Consider the following 17,510-nt stretch of genomic DNA (forward strand, 5'->3'; position numbering starts at 1 on the left):
CTCTCTCTCTCTCTCTCTCTCAAAAATAAAACACTAAAAAAAATGTGTTTAAATAAGTGAGGGAAAAATGATGATCAGGGAAGCAAAGCAATGCAGTTACTCTGAAGAGCCCCTGGGGAGAGTGACTTTAGCACTGAGCACACAGGGTGCTCGCCACCCAGCAGCTGTAACAGGGTCTTGGTGTGGGCTTCCAGGCCCTGCAGGGCCGCTCCCAGCAAGGACTCTCAGGGCACATCAGGAAATGTGCTAGGAGGAGTCACGTGTGGGCATTTGTGCACGGTCTTCAACCCTGGGGCTTTGCCCCTTTTGGACGCTGTGAACTTTGGCTCTGGACCCCGTTGTTCTTAAGAATGATGGTCAGAGCCCAAGGTCCTCCCTGCCTGAGACTTCTGTCTGCACTGGCTCTGCCGCCGCCAGGACTCTGAGCTTCTTCCAGAGCGTGACTCTGCTCGTCCTGGGTTGTTGAGCACACAGCGGGCAGCTCCTGTGGGTTCCTGCAGTCTGTTTCCAAGTTCTCAGGGAGCCAGGACTAGGCCGTGTCTCTTTCTCCCTGCTGGAGAATCTTCCATACTGCATCCCAGGCCTCTGCTTCCCCCACAATCCAGTTGAGATCCCCAAGGAACGCAGGGTGCACGGAAGTGCCTCTGGCCTCCCCATCCATCTCCTTCCGGTGGATCTGAAGCCTGCCGGAATGAAGGGGGGCATGGGCCAGCCAGCCTACCATAAAAAGGATATTAGTTTCCTATGGCTACAATTAAAACAATTACCCCAGATTTGGTGGCTTAAAACAACACACATTTACTCTCACCATTCTGGGATTTGGTAGCCGTTAAACCAGTTTCACTGGGAAGCGCCAGGGGAGAGTCTCTTCCTTGCCCTTCCCAGCTTCTGGAGCTGGCTCCCACATTCCTTGCCTTGGGGGAACCCTTCCTCCATCTCCAAATCCTAAAGGATTCCAACTTTAAATCTCTCTTTAAAAATCTCACATTGCCTTCGCTCTTCTGCATCCAGGCTCCTTCTCCTTACCTCTGAAGGACATCATTTGTGATGGCATTTAGGGTCTATCCAGATAATCTAGGGTAATCTCCCCATCTCAAAGTCCTCAATTTAATACTGCGCGCAAGTCTCCTTTGTCAGATGAGGTAACGTTCACAGGGGCCAGGAGTTAAGACCTGGATATTTTTTAGGGCCATTATTCAGTCTAGCATAGGGAACATCAACATTTATAACTTTACTGCCTGTATAGAAGGGCCTTCAGCCAGGGGCGCCTGGGTGGTTCGGTCGGTTAAATGTCTGACTTTGGCTCAGGTCATGATCTCATGGTTTGTGAGTTCAAGCCCCACATCGGGCTCTGTGCTGACAGCTCAGAGCCTGGAACCTGCTTCAGGTTCTGTGTCTCCTTCTCTCTCTAACCCTTCCCCCACTCACTCTCCGTATCTCTCTCAAAAATAAGTAAATATTAGAAAGAAAGAATGAATGAATGAACAGGGATTCTGATCCTTTTTTGAGCCACACATCCGTTTGAGAATCTGCTGAAAGCACATACATGTATGTGCACCTAAACTCTATGCTACACTTTAGTCTTCCAGAATCATTCACTGTTTGAGTTTTGACTAAATAGAGGGTCATTAAATTAATCTGTTGGATTGTAATCAATTGTAGTGCTTCACAAATTTATACATCATCCTTGCGCAGGGTCCACACTAATCTTCTCTGTATGGTGCTAATTTTAGTCTACATGCTGCCGAAGCAAGCACTATAATCAATTGTAGAAAAAAGAAAAACAGAATAGAAAAATATCAGAGTGTATCATTCTAAGTAAGAATAGCTGTCTTGTGAAATTTTAGCTTCAATTTTATACATTTGAGTAATATAAAATGTATTGTGGGATACACATTTTAAGCTTAAAAGCCACTACTCGGGCTAAACTTCACCTTTTAACTCTTTTTTACTATCCAAAACTTCTATTATTACCCTTGATCATTAAATGAAAAGAAGGAAGAAAAGAAGGAAAAAAAAAAAAGAAGGGAGGGAGAGAAGGAAAACACGATGGTGGACTTCTTGAATGAGACCCATCAGTTCCTAGAGCTCCTGGCTAGAAGGGCACTGCCAAAGATACAGACAGGTACTACCTACTCCTATTTGGTTCAGAGATGGACAGATATGTAAAGTGACCTTTCTAATTGTCACAATGAATGACAGGTACTACTGACATTTATTTCATTGAATCCAAGGATGCCTAACATCCTATAATGCTTGGAACAATCCTGATTGGGATAAAGAAGAATTGTCCCACAATATAGTCAACAGTGCCTTCCCAGCCCCCAAATGAAAAACACTGAACCCAGATAAGCAAGAAATCAGACTTAACTCCTCAGCAACTCCACATACAGGTACTCCTCCACACACACTTGACTGAAGCCCTCCTGCACAAATGGAATAGGCTGTGCATATGAAAGCATGGAGTGATCTTACAGAACCTAACATTCTGCTCCCAAGAAGCTACAACTAACCTCTCTCAACCTCTGCCACTCCAGCAATCACCAACACCCCTTCTATCCACTGAGGAAGGAGAGGAAATGACGAAAGTATCAAGGCAGGCTCAGTCCCTGGATCGCCCCCAGCAGGGTATCATAGTCTGTACCATGTGTATATAGACATACTGGGACCAGGATCTTTTCTCCACATATAATGATGAACAAGATCTCCCTATACCCTCTTCTGATTCCTAAGAGAGAAGTCAGATTTAATTCCAGTACAAAGTCACTGCTATAAAGATGAAGGATCTAGGGGGCACCTGGCTGGCTCAGTCAGTGGAACACGCGATGTTGTGTATAGAGATTACTTAAAATTTTTTTAATGTTTTTTTTGTGTGTGTGTGTCGTTTTTTTTTTCCCCTGAGAGAGAGAGAGAGACAACATGAGCAGGGGAGGGTCACAGAGAGAGGGAGACACAGAATCTGGAACAGGTTCTAGGCTCTGAGCTAGTAGTCAGCACAAAGCCCAACGTGGGGCTCGAACCCATGAACCACGACATCATGACCTGAGCCGAAGTCGGACGCTTAACCGACTGAGCCACTAAACTTTTTTTTTTAAAGATGAAGGATCTAAACAGGGATTTGGAAGGGAGAAGGTTCCAGAATATGGGATGGGACCAGGAGCAATGGCATTTAGTAAGAAGAAAGAGAACACCATCTGATTAAATACTCAAATGAAAAGAAAATATGACAAAGTTTACAATCATGAACATCACCTGAGGCTTTCCAGGACCTCACATGGACCACATTCTACCTGTCTCAATTTCTGGCATATCATTAAGAAGAAATTAATTTGGTATATAAGGGGTAAAGTTTTCTGGTTTTATAAAATGTGAGGGAAAAGCTTGTCTCTGACATCTTATCCAGGGCTGTCAATTGATTCAGTTCACCTCAACAGATACTGTCACAATGACAGCTCATTTCCCCCAGCAACTACATTCCCCTTCTCTTAACCCCACCTCCATCCCCACTCCTGGGTTCAAACAGAGCATATAGCTAGCCTTCCCTGCAGTTAGATGTGTCCATGAAAACTGCCTGCTCTCTCCTGTTTCTCTTTTCCCCCGTCCTGGGGGCTGGAACAGTTGAGGTACAGGTGAGGCTGTTTCAAACATGCAGGTGAGAAGAACCCAAACGGAATTCCAGGGCAATAAGACAGAAGGAACCCAAGTCCCCAGATCCACAGATGGAATCCTGGAAAAAGGCCATCTACCTGGTCTGGACCCCTGCCTACTCTTGGACCGTTCATTATGTGGGAAAGAAAATTCCATTTTGTTTTAGCTTCTATTTGGGGGATCTCTGTTACAGAACCTTAGCTTTTACCCAAACCAATATATATCGGGTCTGAATGTGCCTTTGCTAACTGCTCCTCTGTCATGCCAGTTCTTGAAGCTGGGCCTCTGAGCACCAGAATACAAGAGAAAGTTCTACCATCCCAGCACTCTGACACTCTGCCTGATGCTGAGGGCCCTCTGGGACTAATCTGCACAAAGGAAACCATGTTGGGGGTGGCCTGTCATGTCTATCTCACTCATGGCACTAGTTTACCATTGTTGACGACTTAAGATGGTCCCCTGTGGACTGGCTCATGGGAGAACTTGAGAAATTTCTTGGCAAGAGAAGCTGTCCCTTACATAGACTGTGCTGATACTAGAAGAAAATGCATGGAACCACTGCAGAGACAGTTAGAAAGGTTAGGACAAGTACTTGACAGAAGCCAGGCCTGGAGTTCTAGACCTGACTCTACCTCTGGAAATCATGGGAGAGCAGCTGCCCCATGCAAGTCCCCAGATGTCCTATTTGGTAAAGTGGGGGTAAGTTATCAAAGCTAACAGACCCATTAAGAGTGATATGTCTTTCTCAGAGCTTACATGAACGTGGGTCACATGACACACAGAATGCAACCACAGAAGGGAATTCACACTCAGTTTCTCACTTTTAGTAGCCAGAGGTCCAGTTCCAGAACACCTCAAACTTCTTTGCATGAGCAAACCATGAAGAGAAAATATTTGAGCATCCACTATGCTGGAGAGCAGGCCTGCCAATGTGATCTCTTCCAGCAGCTTTCAATTTTACTTTGTTTACCAGTCAAGGGTTTTTAGGATGAATGGATAAACAAAATGCAGTATTACATACAAGAGAGTGTTATTCAGCCTTTAAGAAGGAAAAAAATTCTGATACAGGTTGTAATATAGATGAAATTTTGAAGAACTGTACAAAGTGAAATGAGCTACTGACCAAAAAAAAAGACAAATACTGTAGGATCCTATTTATATGAAGTACTAGTCAAATTCACAGACAGACAAAGTAGATTGATGGTCATCAAGGGCTGGGAGGAGGGAAAATGGAGGAGTTATTTAATAAATACAGTTTCATTTTTGCAAGATGAAGAGTTATAGAGATTGGTTTCAATAAGGTGAATGTACTTAACACTACTGAACTGGTATTAAAAAGTTAAGATGGTAAGTTTTATAGTATGTATATTTTACCACAATAAAAAAAAAAAATTCAGGGGGCACCTACGTGGCTCAGTCGGTTGAGCATCCAACTTTGGCTCAGGTCATGATCTAATGGTTCATGAGTCCAAGCCCCACTTCAGGCTCTGTGCTGACAGCTCAGAGCTTGGAGCCTGCTTCAGATTCTGTGTCTCCCTCTCTCTCTGCACCTCTCCTCCTCATGTTCTGTCTCTGTCTCTCAAAAATAAATATACATTAAAACAACCTTTTTTTAAATTCAGCACTATACACCAAAGTAGTAATCAAACTAAACTACAGATACATACACCATGTTTTGATAATGGTGGTGGTTGCAAGGATGTATATGTGTGTCAAAACTCAGTGAACTCTTGGGGAGCCTGGGTGGCTCAGTCCGTTACTTCGAATCAGGTCACAATCTCCTAGTTTGTGAGTTCGAGTCTTGCTTTGAGCTCCCTGCTGTCAGCACAGAGCCCGCTTTGGATCCTCTGTCTCCCTCTCTCCCTGCCCCTGGCCTGCGTGCGTGCGTGCACACACCCCTTCTCTCTCAAAAATGAACATTTTAAAAAAAGCCCTCAATGAATCCTTAAAATTAGCAAACTTAATTATATATAAATTATACCTGTATATGGTTGATTTTTTTTTTCAAAAAAGAAGGTTTATCGTGTAACTGAGATTTTTTAGTGAAGGTCTCAAACTCATTTGTCTCATCACTGATTTTGTGCCTTTCCAATTTCTCAAATTTATCCTGCCCCCTGATGATGCCAGATGTGACTCCTCCCCAAAGCTGCAGGTGCCACACTTACTGTAAGATGCTCATCTTGAGCTGCAGGCCATGCAGAACCTCGATCACTCTCTGCACATCTCCAAGAAGCTGGTGGGTGGCCACAATCTTCTTGGCATTCTGGTGGGAGTAGTTCTCTTCTAAGAATGCCAGGCCATGCATATGTCCCCTGCTCAACCACTCCTTGTCATACCAGTACTTGAAGCCAGGTCTCTGACCTAAAGCAGTGACAATGAGAGAGTTAATACGTGGCCTGATGGAAACCACTGCATCATTGCACAATCATCACATAAATTACTGGAAGGATAGATTGGTGTATTCATTTTATTCATTCATCCAATATACATTTACTTGGCACCTATACTACATGCTGGGCTCCTTACTAGGTGTTGGAGATAAGGTATTAAGACATGAAAATTTCCTGAACTCCTAGAACTGGCCAGAGGTGGAGTGGAAAACTGGGCATCTCTTTAAATTTAAATCACATCATAACCTCTCCTACTTAAAACCTTCAATGACTTCCTACTACATACAGAAGAAAAGCCAAAGCCCTAACACTGGCCTAATGAGGCCTACAGCACCCAGCTCCTTCCTACCCTCCATGCCTCACCCTTACGGTAGCCTCCTTTCAGTTTCTGGAACATATCCCACTTTTCAGTCCTAGGATCTCTCCTCTAGCATCCTCTCCGTCTGGAGCACTATTCCTCAAGGCTTCTGCAGAATTGGCATCTTTCCACCTCTTCAGAGAGGCCTTTTGTTATCTTCCAAAGTTAGAGAGCCTCTTCAAATGCCTCCTACTCATTCCCTATCTGGTTGCTTCCTCCTCCCCACCTCCCTGCCCCTCCCCCACAAAGCATTCATGCCTATCTAACATCTTCTTGCTTATTTGACTTATTCTGATATTTGTTTCTGGCCCCAACTCCACGAAGAGCAAGAACAATAGGAAGCACCTTGTTCATAGTTGTATTCCCAGCATCTGGCAAAAGGCATCTTGGATGGATTATCAAATGGAAACAAGGTGCAAGACCCTCTTCCAACTGTCACATACCCTTACTAAACAGTCAGGCACTCTCCCTTCTCTGAGCCTCCATTTCCCATCTATTAAAGCAACATATGAATTGGATGGTTTTGGTGGTCTTGTTCATTACAGGGATCCTTAGAAAGAATTGAAAACACAACCATACATGACTTGGTGGTGTTTCCTGCTCCAAAAGCCAAGGGAACAGATTTCAACCACATAAGCATTTTATCTCCCACTATCTATAAAAACCCTGAAACAACCCATGTAACCCCTATCAAGGTCCTTGGGCTCTTTCTGGCTTTACTAAAACACACAGTAGGGATGTACCTCGATTCTCTTAAAAACATCTTTAAGTAACCTTTAAAGAATAAATCTGTTAGGTTAAACTCCTGGCCCAAGACACTGCAGAGTCAAACACAGTCTATAAATATAAAAGACATGAAGCACTCAATTCAAGGAGGAGTCTATTTGCAGTGCTGGCAATTAGAGTTGTAAAAGTTCAGGAAGTGCAGAGGAGTTGATGAAGATGGTGTGTATGATTTGTAAAAAGGGAAAAATGGAGGGAAGGAGTGAGAGACAATACAGTAGACAAAAGAGATTTGTAAATGGTGCCAAGGAGCCCCAGGGATTATATGTGGCATCTCAGAGGGAGCTGCTGTATGAGGGGCCTGAGCAGCAGGATTCAGAGCAATAACACCTGTTTCACAAGACAAAGGTCAAGGCAGTGGTTCTTCTCTCCTATCTTGCACTAACTGGCTTGACTGATCTTGGCCCCTTTATGTCCCTTCTGGGCCTATATTTGCTCACCTATCAAATATCATGGCTGAATTGAGTGGTCTTTGATATCCTGCCCATCGATAATATTCTATGATTCACAGACTAATCTTCTGACCATATTCTTTCCTCGGGAAAGAGCAACAAGCAGCCAGATTCCTCTCCATCTATAGACTCATCCAGCACAAGGAGATACAGTATCATGACTGAGGTCATCAGGTGCCAAGGGGACACACTTGCTAGAAAACAAACTTTGGTGACTAGACCCTCCCTACAAAACCAGCCAAATCAAGATTTGGCCCCACATGCCAATTCTAATTCCAATTTTCTTTATGAGACTGGAAAAGTCATTCATGTCCCTAGGCACCAATTTCTTCCTCACAAGGGAAAACAGGAATAGAAGCTCCTACCAGACCCATCTCACAGGACTAACAGAATCAACAGAAGTAGAGGCTCTTGAACACTGTCTAGCTTTATAAGGGCATCATGGGACGACAGCCAAGGGGAGAAACCTTACCAGTGGTGAAGGGAGAAGATGTAACTACTCCACTGACAGCAAGTCAAGAACTTTGGAAAAGGGGCAGCCAAGAGCCACCAGCCAGCCATGAGGCCATGAACAATGAAACTAACTGATCCTGCTAAGGAATTAATTCACTATTTTGAGTAGCAGTCAAACTCTACCAACTATATACCTTTACCCTTCCCCTCAAGGGCGGCTCTCTCTTCCAGGTGATGCAATGGAGGGCAGGTGCCACCAGAGGGTGCAGAGGCATATTCCTAACCTCCAACAGCCCCAAAAAGCCAAAGACAGAGGCCACCTCTTCATGAACCCTCAATAAAAGGTGCTTGCTCCAGCAGCACATATTCTAAAACTGGCACAATACAGAGAAGATTCGCACGGCCCCTAAACAAGGATGACACGCAAATCTGTAAAGCATTTCATAGTTTATAGAGAGTTTCAGTCATGCAAGATGAAAAAGTTCTAGAGATCTGCTGTACAACACTGTGCTTACAGTTTATAAACAATACTGTACTACTGTATAATTAAAAATTTGTTCAGAGGGTAGATCTCATATTATACGATTTTTATCACAATAAAAAATAATTCTAGCTCCAGGCCAGGCCTTCCACAGGCTTCACACATACTCTCTCACTGCTAAGTTTGGGACAGCAGGCTACCAGGTGAGCTAGCAGCAGGGGCAAGGAGGAGTCAGACTAGCCAATGTTGAAGAAATGAGTCTCAAGACCACAGACAGGCTGCTTCACGGCCAGCTGTGGAAAAGGCTACATATCGTTAATAACCCTGACTCCAGAAATCTCTACCTGGAGGGTCTTGGCAAACATAACAGGTGTATTTCTCTGGCACATTTTCTTCCAGTAATCCCATGCAGACCCCATGCTGCCAGCACTGGCACTCTTCACACTGTTAGAATTAAAGAAGCAATAAAAATTAAACTCAGAAGGTATCCTCTATCCAAAAATAAGATCCACTATGAGGGGAGGGGCAGTGGGAGGGAGAAGGAGAGGGGAAGGAGAACACTCCCAAATGACTACTCAGCAGCTGAGCTGCAACCCCTCATCTACAGCTGTGCTGGCCACTATGATGGCAGCCAGAGGCCACCTATGGCTCTTTACACTTAAATTAACAAATTAAGTTCAAATTCAGTTCCTTGGTTCTATTAGCCACATTTTAAGTGCTCAAGAGCCACATGAAGCTAGTGGCTTTTACACCACACAGCACAGATGAAGATCATTTAGATCCATAAAACAGTGCTGATCTTAGAAAAATGATTGTTTTCATTCCATTTCTAGAGGCTTTCACTTTTCTGATAGCTTTATGAAAACAGAGGGAAAACTGTTCAAGTCCTTAGAGGAAGATTTAACTTGGAATGTCAAAAACCTAAATTTGAATTCTAGCTCAGACATTCATTAGCTGTATGACCTTGCATAGGTCACTTCTCCTGGGGCTTCAGTTTTCTCCATTTACAAAACGGGGTACTATTCCTACTGACCATGTGGAGCTGTTTGTGAGGAATCATCCAGTCAAATATATAACAGTTCCCATCACAGAGCCCAGCACACAGCCTTTATGTATTAGGCACCTATTACAACTACTAATGGACAACCTAATTTACTTTGATAGCTCCTGGAGTAATCACATGTTAGCACTTAAAGTTTATTCTCTCTAAATCTTACCAAAGGTCACACAGCTGAAGAGAAGCAATGGCGGGTCAGAACACAGGCCTGGCTAATAGCAAAGCTAGTTCTTTTACCCCGAGGCTCCACTGCCTTACTTGGGTAAGGGGCTAGGGGAAAAATGGTGAGGAAAAAGGGGGAGGAGCCAGAGGAGGAAAGAAAGGAGCAGACAATGAATGAGGGCAGCACCAGGAGTTGTGTGGATGGCCTGAGGATAGTAAGCCTGACGGCTAAGAGTCCAGAGAAGGGAATGGAAAGGAAAAGTGATACCAAATGAGATACTAGGACACATCATACAATCTCAGATCAGGACCCTAAGCCTTTAACTACCCAACCAAATGGATAGCTCTGGAAGGTGGACAATGAGGTTCCTTCCTTCCCAGCATGGCCTTGAGGGTGGGCCACCAGCCTAACCACGAGGAACTGAAGTCCAAAGCTCAGACAGTCCTCATCTATCTGGAGTCAGAGAGGCCCTGGCATCAAGAGGGCTTTCGTGGGCAAATATGAATCCTCTAGGAGGCTAACTGCATCAGAATCAACAGAGGCAAAGCTGGAAGACAGACTTCAGATCCGATTCAGATTCTTCAGCTGACAAATGAAGAAACTAGAGCTGAGAGAGAAAGTAAAGGGTGCACAATAACAAAGCCAGTTAGGAGCAGAAAACGGAATTAAGAATTAAAGTCTGTCTTACCAATGAGCTTTTAAGTGTCTTAAGAACTGGGGTTCATTAAAATTCAATCAAATATAGCTAAGTTGAAAACTTCAAAGTAACTTTTTTCATATGGGTTTGGCATTCATTTTTTTAAGTTTAAATTTAGAAATGAACAAGAATAATAACAGAAAAGGTAAAGTATCTAAGAATAAACCTAAGACTATCTAAGAACAATATCTAAGATATCCAAGAATATCTAAAAATAAAACATGAAAAATTTCTATGAAGAAAATTCTAAAATATTATTTAAAGAACACAAAGACTTAATTCAATGGTAAGTTTTATCTTATTCCTGGACAGTAAGAGTCATCATAACGGTGTCCTTTGTCCTTAGGTTAAATTTATAAAAATAATGTAGGGCCAAATAAGTAATAAACGAATAGCTGTGGAACTGGATAAAAGCTGATCATAAAATCAGTAGCCAGGAAATTTGTTAAAAAAAGAATAAAAGGGAGTACTAGCCCCATCAGCTATTTTAAAAACTATATTATAAACATAAAATAATTAAAATAGATTTGTACAAGAAATATATAAACAGGTGGATCACTGGAAAAGGAGAATCCAAAAAAGCAATCCAAATACATACAGAAATAAAGTAAGAAAAGGTAACACCTCAATAATGAGGCATGGGTTGGGACAGCTGGGTTGCCATAGCTCTTACACCTTATACCAAGATAAATTCCAGCTTTAAGGTATTTATACAGCTTTAAGGAAAATAAGTGAAACTTCAAAAGTACCAGAATCAAATTCTGTTATAAATTTTTACGAACTTTTTTTTTTTAAATGTTTTATTTATTTTTGAGAGAGAAAGAGACAGTATGAGCAGAAGATGGTCAGAGAGAGAGGGAGACAGAATCCGAAGACAGGCTCCAGGCTCTGAGCTAGCTGTCAGCACAGAGCCCAATGAGGGGCTTGAACCCACGAACCGTGAGATTATGACCTGAGCTGAAGTCGGACGCTTAACTGACTGAGCCACCCAGGTGCCCCAAATTTCTATGAACTTCTAATGAGGAAACAACTGTTACTCAAATCTCAGAAGCCATCAAAGAAAAGTTTGATATAGTTGATTCAAAAATTCTGAAAGTCAAAAGATGACAAAATAGGTACAAATATTTTTAACTGTTCTCACAGCTGATACAAAAACGTGTCTACAAAAAGCCTATACAAACAAGTAGGAAAACAATCAACCATCCACAGAAAAATGGATAAAGGACATTAACATACAAGTCAAAGGAAAAAAATCTTTTTTAATTAGAAAAAAAATTTTTTTTAATGTTTTATTTATTTCTGAGAGAGAGAGTGTGTGTGCGCGCGAGCAGGGGAGGGTCAGAGAGAGAGGCAGACACAGAATTTCAGTGAAGCAGGCTCCAGGCTCTAAGCTGGCTGTCAGCACAGAGCCCAACATGGGGCCTGAACCCACGAACCGTGAGATCATGATCTAAGCCTAAGTCATACGCTTAACCAACTGAGCCACCCAGACGCGCCCCTTTTTATTTTTTTAATGTTTATTTTTGAGACAGTGTGTGCGAGTGGCAGAGGGACAGAAAGGGAGGGAGACGCAGAATCTGAAGCAGACTCCAGGTTCTGAGCTGTCACCACAGAGCCTGATGCAGAACCTGAACACACAAGCAGTGAGATCATGACCTGAGCCCAAATAAACCAACTCAACCAACTGAGCCACCCAAATTAGATTTTTGGGGGGCGCCTGGGTAGCTTATTCAGTTAAGCATCTGACTTTGACTTAAGTCATGATCTTGCAGTTTGTGGGTTTGAGCCCCACATCATGCTGTCTGCTGTCCATAAACAGCCATCTTCGGATCCTCTGTCTACCTCTCTCTCTGCCCCTGCCCAGCTCATACTCTCTCTCTCAAAACTAAATGAACATTAAAAAAAAAAAATCTAATTCTTAAATAAAAAGATGTTCAAATCAATCACTAAAAGAATAAATTAATGTAAAGTACTTGAATTTTTTAATTTTTTATTAAAAACAATTTTTTAATGTTTATTTATTTCTGAGAGAGAGAGAGAGAGAGAGAGAGAGAGAGAGAGTAGGGGAGGGGCAGAGAGAGGGAGACACAGAATCTGAAGCAGGCTTCAGGGTCTGAGCTGTCAGCACAGAGCTTGATGTGGGGCTCAAACTCACCAACTGTGAGATCATGACCTGGGCTGAAGTCGGACACTTCACCAACTGAGCCACCCAGGTGCCCCATAAAGTACTTTAATATGAATTAATGTGAAATAAAACCAACTAATAATATGCAATACATGTTAGCATTTCTAGTTTTGGGGATTACATATAAATATCAAGTAATTCTTTTCTTATTTAAATGATATCTACACCCAACATGGAGCTCAAATTCATGACCCCAAGATCAAGAGTGAGATGCTCTACCAACTGAGCCAGATGCCCCTATAAATATCAAGTAATTCTTTATACATTTATGAACTGCCTGAAGTTTTTCTAATAAACATTTACTACTTCGATAATAAAGGTGCTATTCTCATAAAAAACTATTTATAGAGCATAATTTTCACTTATATATACCTGTATATGTGTATTCCAAAATATTAATTAACAGTGGTTATCCCCAGGTAAAAATAATAAGGGGAATTGTTTTCTTCTTTGTGATTTTTTGCATTTTCCAAATGCTACAAGTATGAAATTTTAAAAAATGCATTTAAAAATAAATTACAAAATGGCTATACCAATGGACTATTGTTTCACTTCTCTGAAAAGCAAAGATATATTCTGATTAATACCCTGTACTGAAAAGGTGCCCATAAGACTGTTCTTTGGTACAGCCTCCAGGGAAGGTTTATATAATATTGCTATGAGAAAAAATAATATTTGTCAAATAAATACATGCACATAACCTGTGGCCCAGGAATTCTACTTCTAAAACTTGGTCCCATAGGTACACTTACACAAAATTATTCATTACATTACTGTTAAGGTTAGAAACAATCTAAATGTCATCAACAGGAGAAGGTTAAATAAATGATGATCCATCCATTATGCAGCCTTAAAAATAAATGAATGAATGAATGAATGAATGAATGGACTCCTGGAGGGGCTCAGTCAGTTGAGCATCTGACTCAGCTCAGGCAATGATCTCACAGTTCATGGGTTCGAGCCCCGCAACAAGCTCACTGCTGTCAGCCTGTCAGTGTAGAGCCTGCTTTGGATCCACTGTCCTCCCTCTCTGCCCCTCACCTGCTTGTACTCTCTCTCTCAAAAACTAAATAAAACACTTAAAAGATGAAAAAGCTTTTTTATGTTTGAAAATGGAACAGTCTTCAACTATTGTTAAATGAGAAAAGATACTGAAAATACTACATAGAAAGCATTTGTTTTTTTTTTTTTTAAATAAGATGGTTGCACAGCAATGTGAATGTACTCAATGCCAATTCACCTAATGCCACATACATTTAAAAATGGTCTAAAATGCTAAATTTTGTTATTTTACCACCAAAAAAAAAAAAGTAAACAATGTAGAGACTATACTTGTTATTGCTTGATTAGCCACAGAGTGTTTCCAGAATGCTACACGAAAAGATGATATAAGGGCTGCTTTGAGGGAAGGGGAAGTGGGGGTCAGATTTTCTCTGTATATCTATGTATACCTTTTGGACTTCCAACTATGTGAATGCATTAGCTAGCAACAAATAAGCAATATAAATTTTTTTTTAACAATATAAATTTTAAAACAAAGCTTTTAAAATGGGCTTCTGTTTAAAACTGCTACATAACTTTTACTGGGTTTGGCACCTAACCTAACAAAAATTGTTAGTCTAAGGCAAATACTGCCCAGAGGCTAAATTCAGTTCAAGTCCTGTTTTTGTAAATAAAGTATCACATGAACACAGCCATTCATTCATTCATTACATAATGCTTACGCCTGACTGAGGCAGAGCTGAATAGTTGCAACAAAGACCATATGGCCCTCAATGCCTACAAAATTTAGCACTTAGCCCTTTAAGAAAAAATTTGCCCAAACCTGCCCTAAGGCAATTAAAATAATTTGAATATCAAATGGATTTCCTGATGTTCGTTTCTTTTTTGTGTCACAAAGATTTCTCAAATATTCATGAATGTTAACCTCCTAATGATTTAAATTATTAACACTGACAAATAAAATCAAATAATAATTTACATGAGTAATGTTAATATAAGTAATTAAAATGATTAGAGAAAATTATTCCTTTAAAGTAAGGTACACATCTTCTACATAACTAACTCTAAATGTATTCTAGGCTGGTGCAAATTATCAATTTATTTAAAAAATAATTACTGAGTGGTGTCTGGGTAGCTCAGTTGGTTGAGCATCTCTCAGTTTCAGCTCAGGTCATGATCTCATGTTGCGTGGGTTCAAACCCCGTGTCAGGGGTTTCTCTCTCCCTCTCCCTCTGCCATGCCCCCACTTGTGCTGTCTCTGTGTCTCTCAAAATAAGTAAATAAACTTTAAAAAAGCTTTAAAAATAATTACTGAATCTTCCTAGATGATGAACACATGTAATACTAATGATGAATACATTTATAAAGTTTAAATTGTATTTGCTCCAGTTAGCTCCCTCCAAATGTAGACCTTTTGCTAAAGTTACTGAGTGAAAAAGGTATATTGCTCATGACAGGAAAAGTCAAAACTATCCTTCTATGCCATAAAACCAGATGGACGGTAAGTAGACAGGACAGAAAAGTCTTCTACAGCAAAACCCAAGGTGTTCTGAAGTGAGCTCATCATCACCACATTACCAGACAGGAAGTCACAAGCACTTCTCTGAACTGAGCGGAGTTGAGCTAGGAGATAGCCATTTAGAGCCTAGGAAGCTGGAGATGGAAGTCACTTCCAGACTCTGCCTTGTAACATCTGGTATGGCCTCAACAGCTTCAAACCTTAAGTCTCTTCATATAGCACATGATGACACACAATGTTCTACTCCACCCCCCAAGCCTCCCATAATCCTTGCTACTTACAGAAAAGTCAGTGGAAAAAGTATAGTGAGTCAGAACTGGGTCTCTTATACTGATTAACTAACTAAAATAGTCTTGCCAGGAAGAGCCTTCAATACTCACCCACTAAAGATTTCTATGGACAAATGAAGAGCAAACCAGGCTTCCAAGGCCCAGAGCTGAGCACTCTAAAACAGTAGTTTCCATGTTGTATTAGAATTTCAAGTTCTAGTGCACTGAGTTTCTGCAAATGAGTGTCTTTTTAAAAATAGGTTTATTTTTAAAACCAAAACAAAAATGCACATTCAAACATGTTCCAAACTTAAAGTCAAGACTAAGACAACACAACCCACCAGTACATAAAATTCTGTACTGCTAGGCTCACTCAGTATTATGCTCTGCTCGGAACAAATCTTTCCCTCCCATTTCTGTTTAACCAAAACGACCGCACAGCCTGCTGTTTAGGAAGAGTCACCCATACAAATGGCCATGTCACAAAAAGAGAAAAACTACTCAGTCACTGAAATGATTCAAGGTGGCAACTGTCACTCAGAATCCTGACAGCATATGAGACTTCATAGGGAAAAGCATACCATTAAAAAAAAAAAAAAAAAAGGAAAGCATGATACTCATATTTCTGAACTCAAAAGTGAAGATGACTTATTCTGAATTTTCAAACTACTGCATTTAACTTGTTAGACATTTTGTGTTAGACATTTTGTGATTATATGAAAGAATTCATTAGGAAAAGGGATTCTGATGTTGAAAAGGTTTGAAAACCACTGACCTGAGGCTTACAAAAGGTCATAAATATAAGGTACTATTTGAAACCGTTCATGTACTACTCTGAATTCCCAGAGACTACCATGAAGCTATTCAAAAACAAAGAAGACACCCAAAGAATCCTAACCAATATAACCATGACTTACTTTAAAAATTCAGGTTCCTTAGACAGTCCAGACAGCTGCCAAGACACGCGGGTATTTATGACAGCCTTTGGAGTCAGCCAGACAGCAGCCACCTCCACCAAACTGTCATTAAGAGCAAGAGAAGGGCCAGAGGCAAACAGGCTCTGGCTAGTGATGGTCTCCCCAGGCAGCAGAGGAGGCCTACCCCACAGGCACAATCCAGAGATGGAGATGACAGATATAAATGTTAGGAAAATAAAGAACAAGAAACAAACAAGTTATAAAACTGGCCTCCATTTCTTTAGGCCATACAGAAATTTTACATCAGAGAGAAAGTAAGGGAAGTAATAGGAAGATTCAGCTGCCACTCCAGAGATTTGGATCTCTGCTATTCAACTCCTCACTGTGTGACCACAGGCAAAGCTCTTCCCATTTGTGGGTCCCAGCTGCCCCAAGCAGGGCAGGAGACTTTTAGACTCAGTGAGGTCTCAAGTCCTCTCTTACTCCACTAATAAGGCTATTTATACCAGCTTGAGATTCAGAAGAAGCTGAACTACAATGTAAAGCTGAAAGTGCTGCTGCTATTACTGCCTATCTGGCTGGTGCTTCTAACATGACTCACTGTGTTTATTGGCCTCAAACTGCAGTCCCTCAAAATCCCCTCTAAGGACTAGTTTGTGTTTCTCAAAGTTTGTCTCCTGGAAGCTCTACCTACCTGAATCATGAAGTCATTTTCCTCCTGAACCTCACAGATGCAACGAACCACTTCAAAATCATAGCGGTCATCCCCATCAAGTTCCTCGTCTGGGTTGGTGGTCACATCGACATCTTGGCTATACTCCTCGTCACTCCAAAGAAAGCTCTCAGAAGAGGACTCGCTCAGATTATCCTCCTCTGAGAGAAAAAGGAAAAAAAAGTCACTATTTTAAATTATAGTTATAAAATTTTTAAAAACCTAGAATGTCAAGAGTGGAAATGAACTTACAGCCCCATTCTATAAACTTTCAGAGCTGGGAAATGGGAATTTCAATCTATTCCTTGGGCCTCTCATCTAATAACAGTCCAAATGAACTAAACTCCATTTCCTCATTTTACTGAGAGTGAAGCCCAAGGTAAGTGGCTACTCAAGATCACAGAGCACAATGGCAGAGAAGGTG

At 41.3% G+C, this 17,510-nt stretch overlaps 1 protein-coding gene and 2 non-coding genes across 3 annotated transcripts in view; 1 reads left to right on the top strand and 2 right to left on the bottom strand.

Annotated features, from left to right (window-relative positions):
- Positions 1-1,650: 1,650 nt before the first annotated feature.
- On the bottom strand, positions 1,651-1,757 carry LOC144235815 (U6 spliceosomal RNA). The gene has a single exon (XR_013336320.1). It is a non-coding gene; the product is annotated as a U6 spliceosomal RNA (small nuclear RNA).
- Positions 1,758-5,809: 4,052 nt separating this feature from the next.
- Positions 5,810-17,510, bottom strand: part of LOC144235777 (PHD finger protein 20) — a 124,675-nt gene continuing 112,974 nt past the window's right edge. The window contains exons 13-15 of the mRNA XM_077769385.1: positions 17,069-17,247; positions 8,910-9,009; positions 5,810-6,009 (exon numbers count right to left, since the gene is read on the bottom strand). Coding sequence (XP_077625511.1) covers positions 5,810-6,009; positions 8,910-9,009; positions 17,069-17,247 — 479 coding nt within the window. The remainder of the gene's footprint in view (positions 6,010-8,909; positions 9,010-17,068; positions 17,248-17,510) is intronic.
- On the top strand, positions 8,429-8,535 carry LOC144235822 (U6 spliceosomal RNA). Its single transcript, XR_013336326.1, has one exon. It is a non-coding gene; the product is annotated as a U6 spliceosomal RNA (small nuclear RNA).

Source organism: Crocuta crocuta, unplaced genomic scaffold (genome assembly GCF_008692635.1).
Source record: "Crocuta crocuta isolate KB4526 unplaced genomic scaffold, BGI_CrCroc_1.0 scaffold445, whole genome shotgun sequence".
NCBI classification, from domain to species: Eukaryota; Metazoa; Chordata; class Mammalia; order Carnivora; family Hyaenidae; genus Crocuta; species Crocuta crocuta.